General features: G+C 35.6%; 1 protein-coding gene across 1 annotated transcript in view; it reads right to left on the bottom strand.

Moving 5' to 3' along the window:
* Nucleotides 1–4,757: 4,757 nt before the first annotated feature.
* Nucleotides 4,758–22,626, bottom strand: part of Ankle2 (ankyrin repeat and LEM domain-containing protein 2) — a 220,264-nt gene continuing 202,395 nt past the window's right edge. The window contains exons 8-11 of the mRNA XM_089104640.1: nt 18,987–19,654; nt 15,646–15,832; nt 12,787–12,915; nt 4,758–5,277 (exon numbers count right to left, since the gene is read on the bottom strand). Of these exons, the coding sequence (XP_088960766.1) occupies nt 5,142–5,277; nt 12,787–12,915; nt 15,646–15,832; nt 18,987–19,654 (1,120 nt within the window). The 3' untranslated portion in view covers nt 4,758–5,141. The remainder of the gene's footprint in view (nt 5,278–12,786; nt 12,916–15,645; nt 15,833–18,986; nt 19,655–22,626) is intronic.

The following is a 22,626-nucleotide window of genomic DNA, read 5'->3' on the forward strand; positions in this document are numbered from 1 at the left end:
AAAACGATTGGTAGAGTAACTTTTGTAAATTCAAATGCGTATTGGTTGTATGCATCCGGAATGCCTTAATGCCTTTGGAATATATTAGTTTTAAGTCATGGTTGAATAATTGAATTTTTAACTAGTTTTTAATATGATATCAAAAAATTACATCATAGTCTCAAAACTATAGGCAAGTTAGTAAATTATATTTTAGGACTCCATTAAGGGGACAAAATGGAATTTCCCCGGAAGGATTTATTATATTTGGAAAGAGCATAAAAAAGGCACCAATTGAGGTATTCACTTTCTTCCCAGCTAAATTATAAGAAAAGGAACAAGTTACCCACAAATGACCAGAAGGCGACGTAACGGTTGGAATACAAACACTTCCAGACCATTTCAATAAACACTAAGAACATCTAAAGGAAATTCAACAAACCACAGGAAAATATTTCTTTATCAAGACAGACTGTATTCTTTTTTTCGTTACCAAATTTTGGTTCTCCTTTACCCAATACCAAATTTCAACATAGTGTGTGGAATACAAACACTTTAGACAGAATATAGCCAGAACCTTCAATATATGAATGTTATACAAATATGACATATATGAAGAATACAAACATGAGAGTATTAAACAAATGACATCTTTTCTATTTAACCTGTCTTTGCTTTCTTTGACCTAACACCAAAAGCATCGTAGCGTATGTAAAGGAAACATTCCGAAACAGAATATACCTAAAAGATTTAATATATAAAAATTATTGAGATACACAGATACAAAGGCTTTCGAGAATATCTATACTATCACTTTGTTTGTTTCGTTGTTTGCTTCGGTTAAGTACCAATTCGGTTAAGTTTTGAAACCTCGAACCCTTTATTGGAAGAAAATTCCCGATTAGAGCAGAGGGGGGGGGGGGGGGTGGTGCTTGAAAATTTGAGCATTATCGCACTTCAATACGTTATTAATGAGCAAATATCTGGTTCTTTAACGTAGTGGTTTTTATGTATACTTAAAAGGTTCACGAGCAATGGCAACAACCAACAATTTCGGCTAGTTAAAATAGAAAGGTTAAAAACATGAAGCTAGATTCTGACTGGAGTCAAATTTCAAAACATCCCAATACCAAGGATTAATAGATGTTGTTTAAACTAGATTTCAAATGTGAGTTGCGGTTTTTCGAATGTAACTAGTTGTTTAACTGGAGTTTATTTATACTCAAAGATGAACGTTATGTCGATGCGAATTTAATAAACAAAACTTTATATAAATTATACAGATTTTAAATTACAATAACGATGCAGTTAAAAAAAAAAAGTAAAAGAGACACAACCAATTTGTCGTTAATTTGTTATTGTATCTTCGTCTAGGCCTAGTTTTTCGAGCTCGTCTCCCCATGGGCCTATGTCAATTATATACATGTATATGTTAATAATAAAATGATTGAACTTGAACCAAAAATAGCACAAGGGACAGTAGGAGATGCCTTAATTCTTAAAACAAGAAAGTTCATACGGTGTCACAAAAAAACACAGGTCAATTACCGACGTTGTATGAGGGCAAAAGGAAAAAAAAACAAGCTCCTATGAATTTCACAGGAAGATAGACTTGAAAGTCTCATTTATTTTGAAAAAGAAAATTTGACTCCCCCAATGGGTTCACAGACAAAAGATGATGACGGAATTTTCAGCAAAATATCGACTAAACATGGTACTAGTCTTCGTTTTGATTATGATCGCTCCAACAGTTGTATTTAGTTATTTTTTCTAATATTTCGAGTTATCCATAACCACTCCACCAATCAGAACTTAAATATAAATAACAGTAAAGCCCTGCAGGCTAGTTTATAAGCTAGTCTACTACCTCCCTCTCTGGAATCTTAATATTACGAGATAACCATTACCATTGAATCCCATTGAATAAGCTAAGCATGATGAATTAAGTTGTTTAACCAGTTGTTTAACTGGAGTTTATTTATACTCAAAGATGAACGTTATGTCGATGCGAATTTAATAAACAAAACTTTATCTAAATTATACAGATGTTAAATTACAATAACGATGCAGTTAAAAAAAAAAAAAGTAAAAGAGACACTACCAATTTGTCGTTAATTTGTTATTGTATCTTCGTCTAGGCCTAGTTTTTCGAGCTCGTCTCCCCATGGGCCTATGTCAATTATATACATGTATATGTTAATAATAAAATGATTGAACTTGAACCAAAAATAGCACAAGGGACAGTAGGAGATGCCTTAATTCTTAAAACAAGAAAGTTCATACGGTGTCACAAAAAAACACAGGTCAATTACCGACGTTGTATGAGGGCAAAAGGAAAAAAAAACAAGCTCCTATGAATTTCACAGGAAGATAGACTTAGAAAGTCTCATTTATTTTGAAAAAGAAAATTTGACTCCCCCAATGGGTTCACAGACAAAAGATGATGACGGAATTTTCAGCAAAATATCGACTAAACATGGTACTAGTCTTCGTTTTGATTATGATCGCTCCAACAGTTGTATTTAGTTATTTTTTCTAATATTTCGAGTTATCCATAACCACTCCACCAATCAGAACTTAAATATAAATAACAGTAAAGCCCTGCAGGCTAGTTTATAAGCTAGTCTACTACCTCCCTCTCTGGAATCTTAATATTACGAGATAACCATTACCATTGAATCCCATTGAATAAGCTAAGCATGATGAATTAAAAAAAAAAGTATAAACAAAATATCGTCAGATTTTATAATGCGAGAGCCGAAATAGTAGTAATTTTTTTTTTGTTAAATTACAAAATAGCCACTGAATTGAACCAATGGGGTCAACAAACCATATAACCTTATTTTTATTTCTTTATTTCTGCGTGCAGTGTCAAGCAGGCTTACATCTGGTTAAATTTCCCCGTCACAGGAAATACTATTTCAGAATAACTATATCTGCCTTTCAGCATATCCAATACTTTTTTTTTCAAATCGAGTAAAACGAATGATAATAAAAAAAAGAAGTAGTTCACAAACCGCAGGGGTGGCTATTGGTGGGAGCGGGAAGGGCTACAACAACTTAATATTTTAATTAAAAAAAAAAAAAATCTTAGATTTCGAAAATACCTTTTTTCGCATCTTCATTTTTAAAAGTGAAAGAATTCTCTAATTAAAAAAAATAAAAAAAATAAATTATCACTCATATAATTGAATCTTGACAATGCAATTACACAGATACCACTTTCGAAAGAAATGAAATTTGTCTCCTTTTTAATAGCGAGAGTCAGCCAAATTTGAAGTATTGTTTATTCTTTATTTAGCGAAACAGCCAATTTAAGCTACCAATCGGTTCAACAGAGCCATGTACACCAAACTTTTATACAAACTCATTTTCATCAAAAGTCTCTACAATTGTATATTTTTTGACAGCTCACACTGTTCTAATTGGGTACTTTTTTTTTGTTTAGCGAGATATTAGACCTAACATCTTTACAAGTTATATACAGTGTTTGCCATAGGTATAAAACTAAAAAAAATAGTTAGTACGACATTTAAGAACCAGAAAGGATAAGAAAATGATATTAGAAGAAAAAGAATAAATAAAAAAAAAATATGATTACAGAGTAGAAAAAACAAGAATACAGAACTGCATTTTTATAGCATTAGGGGCCAAGCATAACGCAGGTCATCTTTAAGTGAGATGGAAATATGTAATGATTAAAAGGAAATCGGAACTCCATAGGAGGAAGCAAAAAGTAGAGGATAGGTCTTTTCTCATTGGTTAAGCTTCTTTGAGTTATTGATAAGTTGGTCGTGTAAAAATAAGATATATTATGAGCCTTTATCTTAGTTTTGAGTCAACCCCACCATTTTCGGCTAATGGCCCTGCTGAATCAAAACTGACAGTATGGAGAGATGACAGTTTTCCATCGGGTTTTACTTTTTTTTTTCTCTCAGAAGTTCCAACTGCGCGACGATGTGTCAGATGCTAACAAGTTTTACTTAGAAACAAACAGAAACAACTGTCGAGAAAGAAAAGGATTTTGATTTTCTCACTTTAGCCAAAGAGCAAATGATATTTTTAAGAAGTTCTAAATCGATATTTTTTGTGGGATGTTATTCTTTATTAGAGAGGGATGGAGGACGACTGTGCGTAGCTGTCTTGACCCCATGTGGCCTGGCACTACAAAAAGTTTTGAGTTACAAATCACAGCACAAAGGCAGTTTTTCAAACAGGTTCCATGGTTTGTTTGTTTTTTCTTCAAACATTCTTGCTGCCTCTCAATCACAAGCTGTCTTTGAATTTTTGTTGCCAAACTATCGAGAAACGATTGATTTTAGTCCAATAGCCCGAAGTGGAAATACAATTTTAAAATTATATTTATTTGGGGGGGGGGGACTTTAGGAGGGGGAGGGGACTTAAAAATTTGTTTATTGATTTCTTTATATCAGAGTCGTGAAGAATGACAGTTCATCAAAGCTTTTAGATTTTTTCAAATCAAGCCATTGAAAAAAAAAAAAATTCAAGTTCATCATAGGCCAAAAAGGATATATAAATTCCATGATGATTTAGAATATTTTTTTTTAATTCTTGGGTGTTTTTTGTCTATCCATGACGAAACAATAAGACAGATTCTAGAGATATCTTTTTTTTACTTTGTACCCAATCATGGGCGTAGAACGGGGGGGAGCAGGGGGGACAGCTGCCCCCCACCCCCCTAGACCTTCAAATTTACATTAGATATGGCTAAAAAAAAAAAAAGATGGTTGGAAAAGCAGTTGATAAAAGGCCCTCCATCACACTATCGACTGCCCCCCCCCCCCCTAGACATATGCTGCCTACGCCCATGTATCCAATCCAATGTTTCTGTTTCAAAAGATGTGTTAAAACGAGAACCCTCTTTTTTCAGAAACAATGGAAAAAAGGCTATATGAACGCTGAATTGAGAAGCCAAGGTTAATTCCCATCAACACAACATATTTGAAGTGGGAGCTATTATTACCGTCACTTTGTCCCATTTGGCCAACGGGTTTACCTGATGATTAATGGAAAATATTATAAATATCATTTTTGTTAATAATTGTCATCGCATCTAAAGAGAGGACAAGAGGAAGGAAAACTGGGGGAAAATATACAAACACAGCATTAAAAGTGATTAATAGAAGAATATCATCAAACTATCACGGGTATTTCGCTAAGGGTGAAATACCCATAGGTAATTTTCTGGCAACGTTTCTGAATCTTCCAACAGGTTCGCTCACAGGAGATGAAGGCAGACTCGAGGCTATTGGTCTTCTTAAAGAAGGACTTCCAAACCTAAGAGAAAAACAAAGATATTTATTTGGTAAAGTACAAGAGGCATAACAATAGAGGCTGTTGAGGCTCTCAATTTTAGAAGTGGAGACACAACAAAAAACAAACCCATTCAGTGTTATACAACACTGGATACAACACTGACTTTTCTGGATCACCCAAAAAGTCCATTTTACGGCTATAAATGTTCCTAATGTCCCTCTCCTTCCCCAGATAATTGGTCGTATCTTTTTTCTCTTTTTATTTTTCTTTTACAATACTGAAGGGACTCCATTTCTATAGGGACTCCAGTCAAGTGATTTTTATGACTCCTATGGATAAATCAAGCAACTGGATTAACGACACTTCTTAACTACTAAAGTCCCTGCGTCGACCCTGCAGTACGTTGACGAAGCCGGGTTCAATCTCTGGATCCCGTATTTTCAAGCTAAGATCAAACCCACTGCGCCGCCACGGGAATTGGGGTAAATCAAGTTAATTCATTAAGAACATTGTTAGAAATTAGATCACATAAAGAATTTTGATAAGTATGATTGGAAAACCCATGTGGATTTGCGGCCCCTCAACAACCACCATTCCAGAATTTCCGGTGTACGTGAATTTCGGTCAGTAAATCATAATCCATGTGTTTGACGTATCTCTCAGCTAAGCATAAATTTTTCATCCGGTCTATAGTCCGGTTCACGAAGCACACACAAAACTATGGAAAAAACAAGCAAAGACACTGCAATCAATGTCATATAGAATTTCCTAAAGAGCTAGTTTTAACACTGATTTTAATAAGGTCCAACCACACATCTGCCTGTTCAACGTACACAATTTTCAGTCTGTCTCAAGTCTAATTCAAAACAAACAAAAGAAAATTTCGGCAAAACATTTGAAAAAAAAAGGGAACCAATCCTAATTACAAAATGAAAAGATAATAAATAAACAAAATTAAAGAATTAAAAACCAGAAAGCAAAGATTTGTCTTTTCATTTAGTTTATTATATTTTCTTAGTGGAGTTTTCTTTTAAATCAAATATAACGACGTTTTGCTTGGGTTTTCGGCGAAATATTTTAGCTTTTGCGCTAAATGTTCTCTTCATTGAGCACTACAATTTTAAAAGTGAAAATATTCATAGATATGTTATGATAATGTCTAAGTCGACAAAACAAGCATGATTTCGAACGATTAACAATTCCAGATAAAAGAAGGGAATGAAAAAAAAAACTAATAACCTATTATATTTAATATAACATAATTATATTATAATATTTATTAATATAGTATTTATTATAATATTATTCTAAGTTTGTAATATACATCAATCCCTAATATACTATTATTCACTCTTCCTTCTTTTTCTTCTTGTTTGGATTAATATGGAGACGCTTTCACATAATCTCATCACCAAAATCAGGTTCCGAACCCTACATGTGTTGCTACAGCTGAGTTCAAACTCTGGGTCCCGCATTACCAACCTGAGATCTAGCAAGGGAAACTTTTTCCCCTTGAGGGGCCCGAGAAAGCGGCAGAAATGTCCCATCACACCATAGTTCACTATGTCGCAAGTTACATCCATCGATGCAGATCCAGGTATCCACCAAGGACAAACCTTGGTTGATCGTAAACAGTAAGAAAGCTATCCGAGCAAAACAGAAGGCACACAATCGATGACCATTCTCAAAAAATGAAAAGGACAGACTTGACTTCATAAAAGCCTGTAAAAACACAGCTCGTACGATTCGGCAATAGCGTGTTCAATATAGAGAAAATTTACTTCCAGGCTCCAAAATACCTCTGCTAAAAGCTGGTGGAGAGCTGTCAAAGAAGCCCTACAGTCATCTAAAGGATCTTCAATTCCTTTCCCAAAAACTAGCAAGAAGACTATTATCAAAGACCTAAAGGCAAAGACCAAAGCTCAGGCCAAGGAATTTGCTGAATTCTCAAACCTGGAAGACGACGGTAAAGGACTTCCAGATTGCCCTGATCGAACTCACTGCCGAGTATGGATGCTCGCTGTATGCTAGAGCTCCAAAAAACGTTCCTGGTAACACTCCAAAAAATTTAAAATAGTTCTAATAGGGCAGGTTTAGTCATTCCCCATAACTCTCTCCAATTTTTAATAAGAGGATTGATGTAGAGCCAATGCTGTTTTCTACAAGTGCTTAAATTCACCTACTTCTCTACAGCTTTCTCGTATTGTGCCTCCAATTGTCTAACCAATAAGACAGACACGAAGGCACAGAGCTTAGTCCAATTATCTTGAGGCGGGCAAGCCGAAAACAGAGTACTTAAAGAACAGCTTCATCCGACATTACACTTCAGTCTGGAATAATCTTCCTGGGGAAGCTATCCCCAAGAGTTAATCTGTTGACTCTTTCAAAAGAAGATCACTTCATAAGTCATCTCAAACCTCGATAAAAGACGAGCAGAAAATAAGATATTCGATTGTACCTGGAGCCACACATTTAGAGAAAAAAAAATATTAAACATCATACGCACATGACCCCGAAGCAATATAGTAAATATATATTAGCATAATATTTGCAGTTTCTTTTTTTACAGTAGGCTTGTTACCACTGTCCTAACAAAAATCAGTAACCGCTTTACTAACAATTGTATATTCACGAGCTAAGAGAAATTACACAGACGATTGTTAGTGCAGATCTGAAAGAGGAGAAAATCGTTGATGAATTTTATGCACGAGACTTAAAGTGGCCAAAAAATGAAACTCTACTCCAGCTTTCTATACTTTTGCATTTTTAAATTTCAAATAACCAAAAGAGATTCAAGCAAAAAACTACTAGTCAAAGGCCCGAAGCAGATATTCCTCCATATGAGCCTTTCAGCCCCTCAGAAATTGGAAATGCAGTCAAAAGGCTCAAGAATAACAAAGCTACTGGTATCTGTGGCTTAAGCTCTGAACTGCTGAAAGATGCTGGTCCTACAATGCTCTTGCTTCTCCAAACTCTGTTCTTCACAATTTGGCAAACTGAGATAATTCCTGAAAATTGTCAGAAAGGTGTCATCATCCCCGTATGGAAAAGGAAAGGCTCTAGAAAGGACTTTTCAAACTACCGTGGAAAAATTCTGCTGTCAGTCCCTGAAAAACTTTTCTCAATGTTCCTGCTGGATCGTTGTCGGAATATAGTTCGTGGGATTCGGCGACCTAAACAAGCTGCTTTTATAACGGACCGTTTCATCATCGAGGAGATTTTCACGATTAGACAGATAATAGAAAAAGTCACGGAGTTCCACCAGAAGGCTTTTTTCCCCTTCGTTGACTTCCGTGCTGCGTTCGACTCAGTGGACCGAGGCGCATTTTGGAAGATTTTAGCATCGACTGGCCTCCCAAAGAAATACTACAGATTCTTTAAAGCTTTACACCATGGCACAGAGAGCTGTGTTCACGCCAATGGCCGGTGCAGCCCATTCTTCTGAATCACGACAGGGGTGCATCAAGGATGTTCAGTGACCCCAGAGCTCTTCAATGTCATCATAGACCACGTTATGACAAAAACGACTTCACGTCTCAACTTTGGACTCAAGTTTGGAGATCGCGTCATCTCAGATGCTGATTTTTCTGACGGCCTGGCCATCCTAGTGGACTCCATCGATCAGTAGCTGGAAGCGCTTCAAATCTTACGAGAAGAGGCCGCAACTGTGAAATAAACTGGAACAAAACGAAAATTATGGCCATAGACCAGTCTTCTCCTGCTGTCATTTCTACAGTCAGTCTGGACGGAACAACTACCATAGAAGTTGTCCAAAGGTTTACCTACCTGGGATCCACGATTTCTTCAGATGGCTCCCTTCTCCCCGAGCTGTAAGCAAGGCTATCCAAGGCGTCTTCTGCCATGGGCAGGTTGAACCGTCATCTTTGGCGGAAACCGAATATCGTTCGTTCAACCAAATTACAAATTTCCAACGCCCTCGTCGTTTCTCTGCTGCTTTATGGAGCTGAGACTTAGCAAGCATCAGCCGCAACCCTAATGACCATCGATAGATTCCAGTCGAAGAGTCTGAGAAAAATAGAAGGTCTACGGTGGGTCGACTTCATGAGTAACGAGAAGTTGCTGCACCTTACGGTGGTTTGGACATCTACTTCGAATGCCCCCACCCTTACCCGCAAAGACGATCTTCAACTTTGACCCTATTAAAGCCGGTTGGAAGCAACATCACGGCCAACCAAAGAAGCGATGGTCCGACAGCATATCCGAGTTCCTAGCGTTGGCAAATACCAGACCGAGTGAAGCGCAAACCCTTACGATGGACCGAAGTGGATGGAGGAGGCAGACGTCACTCTCTACACCGAGTAGCACCCGGCAGGACACCTAAGTCAAGTAAGTCGAGTCAAGTCATCCCTATCCCTATGTTCCATTATCCTCCACCAGCCTTTCAAATTTGGAGACTGCAACCCCTTTATATTTTCTAGTAAACCTTATTAATATGATTTACGGATGGGGTCGGAAACAAACATAGTTTTATTATTTAACGATCAAGTTCAAAATTTGCACAAAAGAGACACTACGTATTAGTCCCATTCTATGAAATAAAGTAAACCCACCTAAATAAGCCGACTTTGTGAATAAGAAGACCTTGAAAAACACTCTTCTGATTATATGCCTTGGTAGCCATTATAATGTCGTCGAAAGGTAGATAACTCCTTAGATACCCAAACACCCAAAATATAGTGAATATTCCTGTAGCTCTGACAATTAGAATTATTGGATGAAGCCAATTGCTTGGAACAGGTACATATGCAGAATAAAGATCTTCGCCTCTGTTCTCCTCCCTTATTCTCGAGACTATCACGATGTTCCTGTAATGTATTACCTCATAAATGGGTTTTGTTTCTAGTTCTTTTTGACTGACTCATTACATGCGGATTACTCAGTGTCTTTCGCTAGTTCACTGTTTATGGAAGAAGAAACGACAGCACAAAAAAATCGTCGAGTGAATAGTCTTGATTGAAAAGCACATTTAACACCTAACAGAAGAAGAAGAAGCACTAGGTGTCTTAACACCCAAGTCAAATTTTCCTCCTCAGTCTTTCGGAGAAGGAATTTAATTATTTCGATGTGCTTTCTAAATACCAAACTCGGGTTAAATAATATGAATGAAGAATAGTTTTCAATGATTATGTTAAATTTTGTATCTGCTTTTGAAATACTTTAAAACTGTGGAAACCAAGTAACGCTCTTCGAAGCGACCTGAATGCATCTTTTCCATTTAGGCAAAATACATTTAATACAAGGTCGGAAGAACTGATCAACGACTTACGGATAGAATAACTCAGCACTCTACCTCAATTAATAACACCCTTAAAAAGTAAAAAAAAAACAGATACTTTTGACTCTGCCCTCGCAAAACACATAGTTAATAGCCCAGACCATACTGTTTTATTTAACCAAGCTAGCCTAATTTCGCATGACAAAGGTATTGTCCAGCACTATAAAGAAGCTGTTGAAATTTATAAATACCAACATTTAGGTCTAGCTTTGAACAGGAATTCAGGTGATTTAAGAATAAACGAGTCGTATTTCGGTTTTCTAAAAAGAGAAGCCGATACTTTAGTAATCCCTAAAAAAAACCTTGAACCACCTTCCCAATCAAATAATCAAACACGTCAACAACCCCTTAGATCCCAAAGGGTATCCGCAAGAAATCCGATGCTTGAAATCAAAAATCACGTGACCTACTTCTCCAATTTATTTAATTGCTGGTTCGTTTGTTTGAGTGAATGATTTTTTCTCTATTATTTCTCAGTTGTTCGTTAGTATTTGCCGATGGCAATCCAGAATTTTTTGGATTTTGTGCAAATACCGGATATTGCCGAATTACTCACACTATGGTTGTTAGGTATTTGATTTCAATTCTTATAATTTTTGGTCTTTTATTGAATGTTATTTATCTTTTAATTTTTTGGCTGTTTTTTTCATTGGTTTTGTTGACTTTCCGCGTTTGTTTTTGGTTTTTTCTTCGGCATTTTCCTTGTTTATATTATTTTGTTCGCTCTGAAAAAGAGAGGCGATTGTTCTCTCAAATATTCGCTGTGTGTGTTTCTTCAATATTTTCGTTTGGCCTTTAGAAACCCCATTTTTGATCGTTTTCTTTCATTCTGTGTAAATTTCTATAAGCCTATATGGTGAATAATCGGCAAAAAGCTCTCCTAATTTCTAATGTTAAAAAGTGGGATTGGCATAATCGTTTACATTAGAAGTGCGACGATTTTAAAACGTTATGCAGAAGAAAGATAGTTTATTTCAAAAGTTTTGATAGAGTCAGCGTTTTTTGGAAGAAGGCAATCTTAGTTATACAAAATCAGTAGTGTGTTCAAGCATCCCTTGATTACTATCCGACAAGCTAGATTACGTATCAGAGTTTCAGGAGACAAAATGACGCCGGAAGTTAGGAGGATTACTATTTGAAACGTTCCGAATTAGCTGTGGGATAGGTTACACCTGCTAACCGCATAAAATACAGGATAATGGACGTCATATTTTAAAAAAAAAAAAAAAATTCTTCTCAAAAACAGAAAAAAAAAATATGAAATCATATACAGAGATTAAGAACGGACAGTAACGGTAAAATATGACACACCAAAAGGGATTTGTAAATAAGCTCTGATAATAAGCTTTTTTAAAAACGCTTTGTCCTTGAGAACACGGGTTCGAGTCCTGGTGTTGTTGGTTTAGAATGGGGTCAGTGGCGTGAGCTCAGATAAATTCAACGTAGCTCTAATAGGGTACCTGAAAAATCTATGAAGGGTGTGCAAAAGGCCATGCGGGCTGCCCCTCCCCCATTGTACTTCCTGACTGAAGGGCCATGAAACCGAGATCAGCACCATCGGTAGGGACTGTAAAGCCCAATGTTGTATTCTTTACCTTTCACGTTTTTTATGTTTACAGTGGAGCGCATGTGATTAATATTGCTATTCGTGTAGTTGTCCATATCGTTTCGGTCAACAAGTTACTGGACATGTATTTATTGCTATCTTTCAGATATTACATCCGGGGAAGTTAGTGTTAAGCCAATAAGTTGGATAAGGCATGCTCAAACGCACCACAGCTGAAATTTAGAAAAAACTAGGCGGATTTATTATTTCTTTTAGCAATTTGTAGTAGTGTTACTATAAAATTTTTCTCGGGCGCAACATTTTTAGTTTATCATTAAAATATAATATATATTTATCATTTTCTCCGTCTTTTTGAAGGTCGGCGTCAATTTTAATTACAATTAGATTTGTGCAAAGGCTAATTCGTACAAATTGGAATAAGTATACTCGAAATATGCCATTAAATTAAAGTCTTTAATACATTTAACCTTTAATACTTCAATACTTTTGCTTAATTGAAATTAATTCCTTTAATTAAGAAATTATCCGGTGGAATCTCAGGGATAACCCTCTTTCCCAATCCTCATGTTTTGAGCTATTTTTCACCCATTGTTGATTAAAAATATATAGAAAGTTACATTCTTTTTACCACGAAAACCACTCAATGTCCCCCACTGAAACAACTTACATATCATGGGTAGGCACGAGCTGAGAAAGGCAGTGGTTCCAAATAAAAAGGTATGGATACTTCTTATTATCAATTGGTATTCCATTTAACACTTGAAAGACATCAAAATCGGCTTTGGATGGCTCTTCACTGTAAATAAAAAACTTTCAATAGTTATAACCAGCAAAACGCAATAAAAACTGAAAAATAAGGTTCACCGTATAACTAAATCATTTTTAAGCAGGGCTAAAGTTTCAGTGTTTCAACATAGGATGACAACTTTGCTGAGATTGTAGCTGAGAGTCAGCCTTGTCTTTCTACCAAATTAATATTTTTGAAATTTACTTTGGCTGAGTCATCAAACCCCTTCAGTTCTCAGTTTTATAGAATATCAGCAAGCGTTTGATTCAGCTGATAAAAGAGCTTTAGTGAAGATCATTCCCTTGTACGGCGTACCAGATAAACGCATTAAAGCTGTGTATGAGGATAGCATTGCTGCTGTTAAGGTAGGATACGATGTTAGTAGCTGGTTTCGTATTAAATCACAAGAAACGCAGGGTTGCGGCCAATCCCATTTATAAGAATCATTTTGATGAACCTTGTCCTAAGAGCACAGCAAAGACAATGAGACAACACGGAATCGATTGGGGAAGCAAAACTCTCATTGACTTAGATTATGCTGATGGTTTAACCATCCTAGATGAAAATGTTAGCAGAATGAATGAATTTTTAGAGATTTTGCGAGTTCAGGGTGCAAGAATAGGTTTGAAAATTAATGGTAAGAATATTAAGTTGCCAGACTAGGAATAAGTGAAGGTGAAGAGGCAATGTTGGGTAACGAGAAGATCGGTCAAGTGGACAGCTTCACTTACCTAGACAGTATTATTAGTAAAGATGATGGGTGCAGTGAAGATGTTAAAAGTAGAACATCCAAAGCCCAGGGCGTTTTTTCACAGTTGACAAAAGTTTGAAAGAATAAAAAGATAAGTCTGCACACCAAGATTAGAATATTGGAAGCTACAGTGATGCCAGTGGTCACGTATGGTTCGGAAGCGTGAGTACTCCAAAAAATAGAGGAGGATTTGCTATATGTTTTCCAGAGAAATTGTTTACAGATTGTTTTGGGTACCCGACTGACTGACTACATCTCAAACAATAAGCTCTACGAAAAATGTTAGTCAATCCTTCTTTCTATGGCTATAATGAGAGAAAGGTTGAAATTGCTAGGACACGTTTTGGTAATAAAGGATGATAAATTGCCCAAGATCGTCCTTGTCAGGCAATTGTTTGGACCAAACGAAAAACAGGTCACCCCCGAATGAAGCGGGATTACGTTGTAAGGAAAGATTTGAGGGTAATGTGAACTTCTTCGGAGGGTTTAAAGAGGGAGGCTTTGAATAGATTGGAATGAAGAAGAAGCGTTACCAGGTCTGCGGACCTCATGCGGCTTGGTGCTGCAGTGATTTTTCAGTAGTAGTAGTAGTAGTATTTAGATAGAAAAATACGTTAAAAGCTAGTCTTAAGGTACATGTTCCCTCTGAAACAAGCGACTTTACGACAAGTCTGAAGCTTGCACCAAAAGCACCAATTCACCAAAAGCACCAAAAGCATTACGACTATCCTTGCACCAAAAGGACAACATATTTATATCACTGAAGTCAGGATTGTCAAAGCTATCCATTCACCGAGCCAAAATTACAATATTTTTAGACTTCTTTTTGGGGAAGGATCTAAACTTGCTTAAAAATAGAAAATTGTCTTTTTTTCAACGACTTGCGACCAATTTTCAAGGCATTTTCAATTTTAAAAGCCATATAGGCTGAATTTCAAAGATATTACTCGGTAGATGGATAAAGTGGAATCCCAGCAACAGAATGCTACCATAATTGTCGTCTTTCGCTGACATATGAAAAGTGTAGAAGAAAAACAGAAAATCGTCATACTAAGAACTGCAGAAGGAACATAAACCATAAACATACAAAAATAGGAAAATTTTCTGATTTTTCTAGGCAAGTTCATAAATTCTCTAATAAAAAGTCTACAGAATATTACAGTTCAGGCTCTATAAATAGAAAGACCTAAGATTAACGGATAAAACAACTTAAATATTCTTGTCCATTCTGCGCAAGTTACAGTTTTAGGCAAATAATATGGCTAACTTATATGAGTGGGAATCGGCGCTAGTTTTGACGGTTCCAAACTACAATTCAGTTTACAATCTACATAAATTTTAGTTTTATATATATATATATATATATATATATATATATATATATATATATATATATATATATATATATATATATATATATGTTGGTATCACAAGTGTTCAAAACTGAATATACAAAATTCTAACTGAGTGTTGGTTGACTGTGTGCAGATTAATACATGGTGGATTCTAAGCAATTTTTTTTTTTTTTTTTTTTTTTTTAAGTTAATTACAAGAATGTTAAGAGGGTGAGTTTTACTTCTAAATTTATGCAATAAGTAAGAATGAAAAAACCAAGGTAAAGTTTTCTTTTTCGACTGAAAGTAAGGAGTAACATTAAAAATAAAAACGAACAGAAAATATTCCATGTATGAAGGGGACTACCCCTTCCTCAACCCTCGCTTTTAACGCTAAAGTTTGACTTTTGTCACAATTCTTTAAGAGAGACTGCTCAAACAAAAGGGCCATTGAACTTGAGTGATAATATTTTTAAAGATCTTTTAGACATTAGTGTAAAGAGTGGGGGGAAAGGAAGGAGTAATCCCCTGTTCGTTTTATTTTAAAGTTGCTCCTCACTTTCAGTCGAAAAAAACTGTTTTTTTTTTTACTTAATATCAAGGATAATTTGTGACAAGTCTCTTTTCTTTAAAGAAATATATATAATAACTAACCCTTGAATAAATACGTCTGTTTCTTCTTCAGGTGTCACAGCAGACGTAGGTGAACTCCTAGGGGTTATAAAGACATCCTCCTCCTCTTCTTCGTCTGCATTTTGATCTGTTTCTCCAAACAACCTACGAGGTAGGCTACAAAGCCCATTTCTGAGCCCTAGACGATGTCGTACAAGACCTAAGTGCCCTGAAAGACCGGTACAAGGGAAATATTATAAGGAATGAAATAAGTCATAAAAGAAAGAAAATTGAAAAAAAAACTGGTATTTTTAATGAAATTCTATTGTGCAAATTAATTGGACGAAAAAGTAGGTAATAAAACTGAAAAACGTAGCTTTTACCCAGTTTATTAAAATTATTTCTGAATTTTATTCGTTGTGTCGTTACTAGATTCCCAATTTTAATTCTGAGACTAATAATCCTATTCTCAAAATTTTATTAAACTAAGAGTAAAACAAACCCACGTCGTAACAAAATTAAATCAAAACTGGATGAACCTGAGAAGGAACGGGGAACACTTGAAAGACAGAGAAAAAGGCAGAAGCTTTTGGAGAAATAGTGATGTTTCAGCTAATTTACCATTCCTCCGCTCAGGGAAACTAGGTGGGGATTCTCTCCAGGATTTGTCCATAGGACCACCCACAAAATGTTGACATAAAATAATGTAAAAAGTAAAACTAAATTTAAGCAAATCCGGATGAATGTTGGGAGTCGGGAGATCTGAGAGAGAAGGTGAAAGGGATTTTTTTTTTACCGAGAGAAGGGGGGGGGGGGATCAGAATATTTTCATTTGTATAAATATTATATTTTCTTCACATTAAAATCTAACATTAACCAAAGCAAAATTCTCTAGTACTGATTTATATTTTCCTAGGTCATTCAGGTCATTCAGGACCCTTCCTTCAAAGGTAAATTTTGGCAGGCGCAAATTTTTCCATTCGGTGTGTGTGACCAAGCCACCAGAGTTGCTATGATCGCACTTTCCGGAGAATTGTAGTTTTCCGCTTCAGTTGCCATCGAAGGTCCTCGTTGGCAATTCTGTCGAGATGCGTTACACCAGCTCTTAAAGGTCTAGTCTTAAAGGTCGAAATTCTGCGTTCGTCCTCCACTTTTAGTGTCCATGTTTCCCAGGCGTACATGGCAACAGGGATAATTAGAGAGTCAGAGCTTCAATTGTATTGATAGGTGCTTATTTTTAAAGAGGGAGAACATCCTTTTGAAGGTCGCTCTGTTTAGGAGGAGTCTTCGCTTTATGTCATCAGAACAGTCGTTATTCGATGATAGTAGAGTTCATAGGTACACGAACTTGGTTACCGCTTCGACTTCTTCGCCACTTACCACGATATGAATGGGGGAAGGGTTCAGGTCTTTTGTGATGCGCATAACTTTTGTCTTCTATGGATTTATTCGCATGCTGAAGATATTTGAAGCAAATTCGATATTTGAAAGTTTGGAGGCATGAGCCTGTAGGCTGGACCTGGTTTCTGTTACCTCGTCGAGGCCATCTGCATAAGCTAGTGTGTTGATGTCAACCCGCAGGGTATAGAAGAATTAAACATCATTTAGGCTTTGATAGTATGAACTGGGTTTTCCCCAGGGAAGCTCAAGATAAACTTAGCCTGATTTTACTGCATTTTTAATATTTTTCCGAAAAGCTGTAGTGAAACATTTAAACAAAGGAACAGAGAAAATGGAATTAACTCATAAGCCAGACCATTACATTCGTGTCAAACCTCCGAATCTTCTGCCATTGTTTCCCACGCATTTTCATATTTCTGGGTGCTTCCATTATTTCCTTGATTTTTTTTTTTATATAGCTTCTGTTTCTTTCGCCTTTTTTTTTATTTAAATCTCTCTCAAACAGATTCCTGTGTGCGTATATTTTATGCATAGGCGTTGACATTCTTTTTTTTTCTTTTCTGTGTTGAAATAGTGACAAGTTATTATTTCTTTAATTTTCCTCCATAATTTTCATCCATTGCATGGCATGGATAACTCGGTCTGTGGCAGAAGCTATGAGGCAGAAGCCCCTTTCACATGTAGGATAATTACAACACTTAAACAGTATTTGATTTTAATTGAATTGATTAATGTAATTTTTCAACTTAGTGTCAAATTAGCTTTCATCAGCCTAATCAGTAGATGGGATGAAGCAAGGAATTCAATAAAGAAAGCCTGATCAATAGTTACAGTTATGATACTCAGCATCCGTGTTCGATCGGACTTCTTTAAAAGAAGGGCTATGTTCATTCATTACCCAAAGTTTAATTATACTTAACTTTTAAGTTTAGTGCTCAGCCCTACTTGTCATCTTTTGCTAAAGGCTATTTTTGTTCATTTTTTACTCAGCTGAGTGACACAGTACAGTTTCCCGCGCAGCTACATTTTAGTTTCTGTTACAACCATATTAAAGCATCAAAGATTTACTTCTCGACAGAATTATACTTTCTTTGGATTTCCTCAGTTAATAAAAATCGTATCTTCTCACCTAAACAACAAAATGACAACATGTTTTCATCAATACTCGAACAAAAAATCTTTATAAGATTCTAGATGAAAAAAACTGCATCAAAAGAGCAATATTGTCCATGCCAAGATCATCGCGATTATATGACAAACAATTGTCACAGAGTAGAAATGAGTTCAAACATGTCAATTGCAAACGAAATACATTTTTGTATACAAAATCAGAAGAACGGATTGTAAGTGACTTTTAACAGAACTGAAAAAGAGGTGTACCTAAAGAGCAAACTTTTCTAGTCCCTGTGCCTTTGAGATAATCGATCAATTGATAAGTACATGAAATGCTCAGTGCCAATGAGATGTTTGATATCTACAGCTCAAAATAGGCTATAGCTCAATATATAGCCTATCCTACGCTCGAGTACCATGATTTTTAGAAGCTCCATCTATCTTGTTAACAATTTTTTAGGGTTTAAAAGCAGCTTATTAGAAAAAAGGTAAAAGCACACAAAAAAGGCAATAAAATAAACTTAAAAAAACATGCAAGTGCTAGCTATAAAGATGCACTATTTTCAAAAATGAAGCTCTAAAATGAACTCTTTTCTAAAAAACAGAAGAAAATAATAGAAATATATAAAAACTGTTATCACAAAAATAGTGAACAAAACAGAAATCGAAAAATTTATAAAAGACGAAAACCAATAAAAATCAGTGGCCAGCTACGAGCGTGGAGATATATTTCAGGTGGGGAGAATGAAAAAGCGTCAAGTCATATGATAAAATAAATAAATTATGGATTGTTGAAGGAAAAATTCAGGGGAAAAGGCAAGGACCCCCTCCTACATACATGCCTACCAATAGCGATTCAAAAGACTTACCTGTTTGGCTTTCAGGAGTATTGCAGACTCCGATTTGCGTGGAGTCAATAAAAGCTTTGAAAGCACTTCCACCATGTCTTGGCTCTAGTCGACTCCACTCTTGGAGAAAGTTATCTTTAACAGAAATACTGTTTCCCCCAAATTGTGAGATAATTTGTATTATAGAAAATCTGAGATGCTCTTTAGCACTCAAGCTTAAACGAAGGAACTGCTCACTCACTAAATTAAACAAGTTCAACAATCCTTCATCACTTTCATCACTGTGATTATTTCTCATAATTATTTCAAATATTTCTCGTATATTGCCTTCCAATGAACTGATCTGTTCATCTACTTCAGAATCAGAGTTTATAGGTGGTTTAGCTGTGTCTTTGGGAGACATTGGGGATGTTAGCCTCATATCCCCAAGTCTGTTGCATAGATCAGATATTGGAGACTCGTTATTATCATTATAGTAAAGGTTGCCTTCATCACCTTTCTCTTTTGACAGTTTTTCCAATTTTTCCAAGAGGACTTTGTGATCTAAACGTTTCTTATAGGATTCAACTCGTTTCCTTTTCAAGTGTTCATTTAACTTGTCTAAACCGTCTTCACAACGTATGTTCACATAATCATTTAAAAATGGCCAATACTCAATAAACGGCACTCCTCGCTTTGAGCACAGTTCCCTAAAATTAGAAAAATTTACTAACTTTTTCTACTCTAATCCTGAAATTAGAAATAGATAGATTAACATTATTACAATCATTTATGATTAATGCATCATTTTTAATCATTTAAAAATCACTAGATATTTTTTTAGGAACGACGTTTTTTTAAGAAAGGCAATTTCTTACACGTTGAAATTACGATAAAAAAGTATTGAAAAATATAATTGAAAAAAAAAAATGTAGAAGGGGATGCAATTGACACACCTAACAAAATATACCACTAAAATACGGCGCGCAGCTTAAATTGTAACTTTGTTTTTATTAGGGATCAAACTTCGCTTTGATCTTCGTAGGAACAGCTCTGTTCAAGGATTTAAACGAGAGAAAAAAGAATATGAAAAAATTCTACTATGTAGTTGAATAATATGATATCTCTTTTAAACGTCATATACACTGAGTAGTCATGGGAATCTTTTTTTTTGCCTCGGGCATGCTCTGTTTAGGGAAACAAAAAACCTGTCAAATTAGATTATGCCACTGAATAGTATAAGTTTTGCTTTAATAAGTATCTTTCCAAATTATGTTAAGTAGTCCAGGGAATTATAGATACTGAAATCTTTACTTATCAAGGTAATGCCTTGTTGAAGGACTTTAAGGTCTCGGTTAAGTTCCTGTTTAAGGACTAAACGAGAAACAACAACGTCAGAAACATGGAACAACAAGACAATTTTAGATAATTTTCAACGAAAAAATCTAAACAATATCATATTTCTGGCTTAGTGGATGGATTAACCCAATACTAAATCTAGGTTTAACTACTAATAGTTTAAGTGCTAGTATTGAAAACTGACACTACAAAAAATAGAAAACTGACACTACACTGACAAAAAAAATAGTCAGTCCATGACAGGAGTGGATGAAGTTTATCATGGAATGATTCGTTCAAGCATTACGTGAAACTTGGCAAACATGGGTTCGATACGTTACAATAAATTGCAAACAATTTTTGTGCTAGTACTGAAAACTGACACTAAATAGAATGATTTTTTTTTTTACAAGCTATTAGCATCTAATTACAAATAATCTTTGGTTAAATAATTCAACTAGACTTTAATTAAGATACACTGACAAAAAAATAGTCAGTCCATGACAGGGGTGGATGAAGTTTAACATGGAATGATTCGTTCAAGCATTAAGTGAAACTTGGCGAACATGGGTTCGATACGTTACGATAAATTGCAAACAATTTTCTGTGAAAAGTGTCAATTGCAGAACGTGACTAGCGTTAGCTGTACCTGAAGATTTACAGAGCGAGGATTAGGCAAGTTGAGCATAAAAATGTCAACACAATCGCTAGGAAATATAGAGTATTTGTAGAACAGCGTTGACACGCTTAAGTATTACGTGAAACTTGACAAATTGGACTACGATACACCGTGATTCACACTGATTTTCTAGAGTAAATCACGAAGTTCTTGAATAACACAACTCGAGTCTCTCAACTTGATGACAAATTGTATCATCATGATCTACCTTGACATCTAGAGTCGTTTTGATAGTGCAGTGGTAAAAAAAAAAAAAAAATGGGCAAGCCATTGATTCTTCATTCTACATCCGGTAGATGTCTAAAAAAAACATCACAACTACTAGGGTATCACCAAGACAGTGCCACCAATCACTTACCATTACTCTTTAGGATGCTCCTGGCCAAGAGAAAATGCAAAAACGTTATCCCTGTTTTTTTAAAGAACAGAGAACAATTTTCAAGTAACATTTACGAGGGCTCTTTAAAAGGTTCCCTCAGATAGCTTCTAGAAAGCATATGAAGCATGGCAAACAAATGTTTCACCATATTTTACCATAAATACACACACTTGTGCATACCCTTTTAAGTAAATTTGTTTATGCCCAATTCGCACGGAAGGTTAGCCAGACATCAATGTCTAGATATAATCATTCTCGACCAATCACAACTTACCACTCGTTTATAAATAGCCCTGAATGGTTCATAGCAATGATGGCTGAGAACTAATGTCTAGCAAAATACGCATGTAAATGGGACTGCAGGAAAAATAGCTGACTGCAATGGTTGGCTTTGTATCTAGTCAGTATACTACTCTGCTGAGTGCTCTTGAATCGTGTACAGTCAGAAGCTAATGCAGTCCTGAGAGACGAACAGCATGGAGTCTGGTGGGGTAGTATTCTGGCGATATCATATTTAAAGCACATTAAAAATCAAACTAATGGCGCAAAAAGATTATTATTGCCTTCAATAACTTTGTCAATGCATTTGACATAGTCCACATGGATCCTATATAGGAAATTTTCCGATATTGGGGATTGCCTGTTAAGATTGTTTCAATAATAATCGGATTCTGTCAGGATACTTTTTGTATGGATGCCGGAATGTGGGCCTTACAAAACTTACTAGAGTAAAGTCAGGCGTACGTCAAGGATGGATTCTGTCCTTTGTATTATTTGGGATCCTCATGGACTATAAATTCACACACTACGTGAACTTACAAACAGTCTCTGAACTGTAAGAATGTTTAAGCTATAAAAAAAAAAACTTTCCGCCGCCATCTAGCCAGTTTGAAACTTTTTTTTTTAATACGACTAGGTATAAATAAAACATATGCAATAAGTTGTGCTAAGACTAATTACATGAACATACAGTAGAGTAATTGAAACAACCTACGCTCACAAATCTTTTTAAGCATTCAAATGTGTACCTTGGATGTCTATAGAACATTAGATACTCTTATAAATATCTTCAAACAAAAAATGGAGGAATTGCTTTGCCCCAGAGATTCGTCCAGAAGGCCCCCTGCGGAAACTATGAATAAATACACTTTTTTCAAGTTTTTGAAAAAAAACTTGTTTTTAATATTTAACTGCATGTCAACGTAACACTTTTAATGTTTAGAAGCAACAATCTCAAGTAAGATATTTCGAACATTTTGTACGAAGTCTGAATTTTTCCACTCACC

This window comes from Artemia sp. Qi Xiang Cuo, chromosome 2, assembly GCF_049724085.1.
Source record: "Artemia sp. Qi Xiang Cuo chromosome 2, ASM4972408v1, whole genome shotgun sequence".
Classification (NCBI taxonomy): domain Eukaryota; kingdom Metazoa; phylum Arthropoda; class Branchiopoda; order Anostraca; family Artemiidae; genus Artemia; species Artemia sp. Qi Xiang Cuo.